Genomic DNA, 6000 nt, shown 5'->3' with positions numbered 1-6000 from the left:
GATGTGTTGCGTAACTTAAGGGTTAAGCACTTTGGCAAACACTTCATCCGGCCATGGGGATTTTTTTGGTTTTAGTTTTACTATTTGTTTAATTACATCCTCCCTGGTAACTGCTAAACTAGTCAACCTGTCCTCGTCCCCATCCACATAGACTTGTTCGGCTGAAGGCATATTGTTAAGTTCCTCTTTAGTAAATACAGATATAAAATATTTATTAAAAATACTTCTCATCTCCTCGTCATTATCCGTTATTTGACCTGTCTCAGTTTTTAATGGACCTATCCTTTCCCCAGTCTTAGTTCGAAAGAAGAAACCTCTCAGTAAAGCAGTGTTTCCTGTCACATTGCTGTATATGTTTTAGGATTTAGGACAAGATGGTGGCAGTATTAGTAATAAGATTACTCTCAACTGTAAATATTGGTTAGACGTTTCAAGAAAATATTCCTAAGAGCACAAAGGAGTAAACCTACAGTGGTATCCGCTAGTGATACAACAGCTCGTGTTACAATAGATCGTATTTGAATAGTAGCACGTGTTACAAAAAGACACAGGAAATGGGACATATTACTATGTTAAATAACCTCTCAATCACCAGATTAGCGATTGTACTCCAGTACCCTAATATAGCTGCGATCAATAACCTCAGACAGTGTAGTTTCTACCTCACACAGTGAGATTGATACCTGACACGGTGAGGTATTAACCGTGTGAGGTATCAGAAGGTGTGTGCACGGTGAGGGCACCTCACGAGCACACACCTTCTGTATGTGAGGTCTGGGCTCTCTCTGTCCTCGTGGGGGCAGGGCCGCTACACTCTGTGTGTGAGGTCTATGATCTCTCTGTCCTCGTGGGGGCAGGGCCGCTACACTCTGTGTGTGAGGTCTATGATCTCTCTGTCCTCGTGGGGGCAGGGCCGCTACACTCTGTGTGTGAGGTCTAGGATCTCTCTGTCCTCGTGGGGGCAGGGACGCCACCCTCTGTGTGTGAGGTCTGGGATGTCCTCGTGGGGGTAAGGACGCTTCCTCACCAAAACTGGCGGGAAACCTTTACACACACACAAGTATCCACATTTTATAATGCTCATTTTAACACACTTACAAATGAAACATAAAAATTAACAAAAATATAACAAACTGGTATTTTAACGAAGAGAAAAATTAACATTAATAACAACAAAAGCTATATTGTATATATCAAACATTACATCGTATAGTCTAAAGTTTATCTTCATAGTGTCTAAAGGTGCGTTATTTGATATAGAATGATACAGATGATATGCAATGTTATATATCATGATTTACAGACGTTGCTTTTCCATTTTTTAGTGCAATTTTAAATTCCAATGAAGAGATATCGTTGAAGAAGAATACATAATCTGTAACTAATTCAGGCACTTTCATTATTAAAATATCTATTAATGTTGTACTATCATGTACAATGTGGGGAAAATTTGATATGCTTACAGTGCTTGCATACTTACTGATAACATGGGAGAGGGAGCTGACAAGTTGAAAGAAGTTGAAGGGTTTCGGTTTTGAGATCTTAGATTTGGTTTTGTGGATCATATTTGTGGATCATATCATTAGGTTTTGTGGATCATATTTGTGGATCATATCATTAGGTTTTGTGGATCATATTTGGACTGTGGATGTTACATGGTTAATGCCTTGTTCCCAGTAGTGCCTATATAGTCATTCCTTAAAATTCCCTGAAATGCAGCTTGCTCGGGAAATTATATTTAGTTTATTTTGCTTGCTCTATACTACTGTGTTAAGAGGTGTTTTGTGTGCTCTATACTGCTGTGTTAATAGTGATTTTGAGTGCTCTATACTACTGTTATCAGTGGCTTTGTATGCTCTATACTGCTGTTATCAGTGGCTTTGTGTGCTCTATACTGCTGTTATCAGTGGCTTTGTGTGCTCTATACTGCTGTGATAATAGTTTTGTGCGTTCTATACTGTTGTATTATTAGTAGTTTTGTGTGCTCTATACTGTTGTGATAGTAGTTGTATGATGTGCTCTATACTGTTGTGATAATAGCTGTTTTGTGTGCTCTATACTGTTGTGATATTAGTTGTTTTGAGTGCTCTATACTGTTGTGATAATAGATTACTTATCATCCCTCAACTCCTGTGCTAGTCTCAAACCTTTGTTCTCCTCTATATTTAGTTTTTGACCAATTAGTTTCCAGCCAAATATCATAGCAGTTTGTTACTTCATTAACAAGGTCATCACATAATACATTGACATTTTTAATTAAAAAGGTCATTATATAAGGTTCCGGTAATAGTCGGGTTCGTTCTCGACTCACAATCGAGAATTCCTGGTTCGAATCCCGGACAGAACAGAAATGGTTGGAAATGTTCTCTCTGACCTAATGCGCCTGTTCACCAAGCAGTAAGCAGGTAACCAGGAGTTAGTAAGCTTGTTGTGGGGCTGCATCCTGGGGGAGGGGGAGTAGTTCGACTTTGAGTGGGACCACGATATAAGCCTAACATGTACTGTATATATAAACTGGCTTCCTGTCCCCTGACATAATGAATTATTATTATTATTATAATGCATTATCATATATAAATATGTGGAATTGATATTAATCATATGTTTTACTCAATGTGCATGTGTAGGTTGTCAAAGATATTATCTGTTTTCTAATATAATGTTGAGATTTGACGGCTTTGAAGGTGCATGCACTTAATATGGCAAAGTGAGCAGTTATTAGCGCTTGTACAAACTATTCCACCCCCTAAGGTGGGCGGTGTTACACATGTTGAGATCATATGCTGTTGTGTTATTCTTATTAAGGAATTTAAACAACATTGAATCATGTCTGCTTGTTTGATCATCCTTTAAATTAATATGTCTTGCAATTACATCACCGAATACGATGGTGTCAGAGCCACTGTTAATTGAGGAAAGAGTTGTCTCAATCATTGTCACACATCGCTTAGATGTAGTAGAGATATAAAGTGCCAGTCTTCAGGACATTTTATACCTGTGATAATAGGCATCTTCACTCTCATGACTCTTAACATGTCTACTAAGCAGATCACGTTTGGCATATATCAGTATGAACACATCATGTACACCTACATTAGAACAGGAGATGTACCTTGACAGTCTATATGTAGTCTTAGTTTTGGTGTCAGCTTTACAGTATATGGTTTTGTTTATAAAATTTTCCTATCATAATGTAAAATATGCAGCCTCTACTTATGTGTTAACAGTTACTTATAATCATTTATAAAACAGTTTATACTAACCACTCACAAAGAAAAACTGTTAAAAAAATACATAATGTATCGAGAAATGTATGATATATAAACAATATTTTAATCATAGATAGACAACAAAGATAAATTAAGTGTTTTAGTGGTAATTGTATTTAATTTTGTTGTCACTTATATATGTCAATTACTTTAAGGTAAGAATTAACTTTACTATTCAATCCCACAATACATATGTTATATTCCGTTCACGGGCACTGTATGGGTCTGGAACATTTAATGTTTAAGACTATTCATAGTAGAGTTGATAGTGCTACGGCCTCACACGGGTGGGGTCCACGGCCTCACACGGGTGGGGTCCACGGCCTCACACACGTGGGGTCCACGGCCTCACACACGTGGGGTCCACGGCCTCCCACACGTGGGATCCACGGCCTCACTCGCGTGGGGTCCACGGCCTCCCACACGTGGGGTCCACGGCCTCACACGGGTGGGGTCCACGGCCTCACACACACGTGGGTCCACGGCCTCACACACGTGGGGTCCACGGCCTCACACACGTGGGGTCCACGGCCTCACACGCGTGGGGTCCACGGCCTCACACACGTGGGGTCCACGGCCTCACACACGTGGGGTCCACGGCCTCACACACGTGGGGTCCACGGCCTCACACGCGAGTGGTACATGGTTCGAGACCCATACAGTCCAGGTCAATTGATTGTTTATTTCCACGGAAGTGTGGATGACAATTTGCATATGTTATATTTTAAAAATCAACCAAATCTAAATATCATGAATAACAAAATACACATATCTTTGCTTGATTCTTCTGTCTTCAGACCAAGAGCAGCATCTCTGGTAACCACAACTGTGCTTGCATCAGTTCACGTTGAAACGAATTTATTTTTGCGTTTTTCTTTACATAATATATAAAGTGTCTCATAACGAAACAGTCAGTTAACCCTCCTTGTGTTCTCAGCTCCTGCTCCAAGAATCCCAGAAGAGCTTTTACACCGTCCCCTAACAAATAAGATGGAAAATACAAAAAATTAATTCCATAATAAATTATATAATATATGCAGGCAATGTATCCTAGGTAATGCATTAGTGCAAAAGCACTGCAGATAGAATTAAATGAATAATAATTTTCGGGAATAGAAATGAAGCAGAAATATTTTTGTTTCAATGTTAGGGACTGGAAAGCTAGTGAAATTGTTCATAAAAACAAAGCAACAAAATCATTAGAGTAAAGAGGAGTACAGGACGAAAGGAAAGGGAAACCATCATAGAAGGAGTGAGATAAAAGTACTGGAGGTAAAATATATAATTCAACATAAGCTCCCAGATATTGTCGCACTAACAGAGACGAAACCTGAAGAAAATATTTTAAATAAGGTTGTAAATCCAAGGGACAACTCAGTTTGGTGACATGACTGGAAAACTAGGAAGGGGGGGGGGGCAGTGGCTGTGCTGGTGAAAGAACAACTGAAGGTAAGAGAGTTAAAAATCGAAATTCCCTCAAGAAGTTCACATAATGGCAGTGCAGATTTGGAGTCACGATGATAAACTGTTAATCGTAAATGCCTACAGCCCACCAGCATGCAACAACACATGAACAAAGGAGAAACTAGATGACAAATGAGTGTGGGCTTCATATTGGTGATAAGTGAGATTATAGTAAAAGCAGTTAAAGTTAAATTACGATTGTTGGTACTGGGGGACTTCACCTTGAAAGCAATCGACTGGGAGGCCTAGGAAGCGAGAACGGAGGACATCTGGACAGACAGATTTGTAAGCCTCATTCTGGAGACATTCATGTATCAACACGTCAAGCAGGCCACAAGAATGAGGGAAGGGGATGTTCCATTAATATTGGATCTAATATTCATCAGGAAAGAAGAAGAGATATTTGACATCCAGCACCTTCATCCATTGGAAAAGAGTGGTCATGTCTTGATGGAAATTAACTATACTTTTTATATAATTTAGAAGAAAATGGGGACATTGAAGCAGTTGATAAACTCGATTTCAAGAGAGGACAATATTGGGAACTAAGAAAATTTTTCAGTGAACTTAATTGGTCAAACCTGATGCTAGGCAATGAAGTAAATCAGATGTATACCAAATTTTGTAACATACAATGAAGCAACACAAACATGCATTCCAAAACAGAGATGCAGGAAGAGAAAACAGGATTGATTCAACAGAAATTCTGAGAGGAAAAGACAAGAAAATGGGTTCAATATATTTGAACCACCTCCCCCCCACCCCCCGGAGGCACTTTGATGGTAATCTTGGGCATAGCTATTTCATCAAATCACTTCAGTTAAGTGGGGCCACGTGAGCAACAAAAATGCGAACAAGCTTGAATGGTCCCCAAGCATATATGCAAATGAAAACCCAACATCCCAGAAGTGACTCGAACTCGGAGTGCCTCGCAGATGTCGACCCTCCTGCTATCGCTGTATCTATCGATGATTTCTGTGTTGTTTGTTAAGATTTCACTGGTGATGGTTAAGAGAAATCTTAACAAACAACACAGAAATCTTCGATAGATACAGTGATAGCAGGAGGCTTGTCATCTGCGAGGTACTTCACATCAAAAAGTTAACACCAGCAATCAACAGCCAAATAATGCACAACTATATTCTACCCACTTCAAGACTCCAAACCAATATAGAAGCATGAAGAGGAAGTATGGGCCAATAGGCCCTCCTCAGTTACTTCCATTCTTATGTTCCCATTTCCAATTAATACCCATAGTTTCGTGTTT

At 39.5% G+C, this 6000-nt stretch overlaps 1 protein-coding gene across 1 annotated transcript in view; it reads right to left on the bottom strand.

Moving 5' to 3' along the window:
* Positions 1-497: 497 nt before the first annotated feature.
* Positions 498-6000, bottom strand: part of LOC123750961 (uncharacterized) — a 335999-nt gene continuing 330496 nt past the window's right edge. Inside the window, exon 8 of the mRNA XM_045733062.2 lies at positions 498-4247. Within this exon, the coding sequence (XP_045589018.2) occupies positions 4063-4247 (185 nt within the window). The 3' untranslated portion in view covers positions 498-4062. The remainder of the gene's footprint in view (positions 4248-6000) is intronic.

This window comes from Procambarus clarkii, chromosome 4, assembly GCF_040958095.1.
Source record: "Procambarus clarkii isolate CNS0578487 chromosome 4, FALCON_Pclarkii_2.0, whole genome shotgun sequence".
In the NCBI taxonomy this organism is placed as follows: domain Eukaryota; kingdom Metazoa; phylum Arthropoda; class Malacostraca; order Decapoda; family Cambaridae; genus Procambarus; species Procambarus clarkii.
Note: the sequence above shows the minus strand (reverse complement) of the source record. Positions and strands in the feature narration are given on the sequence as shown.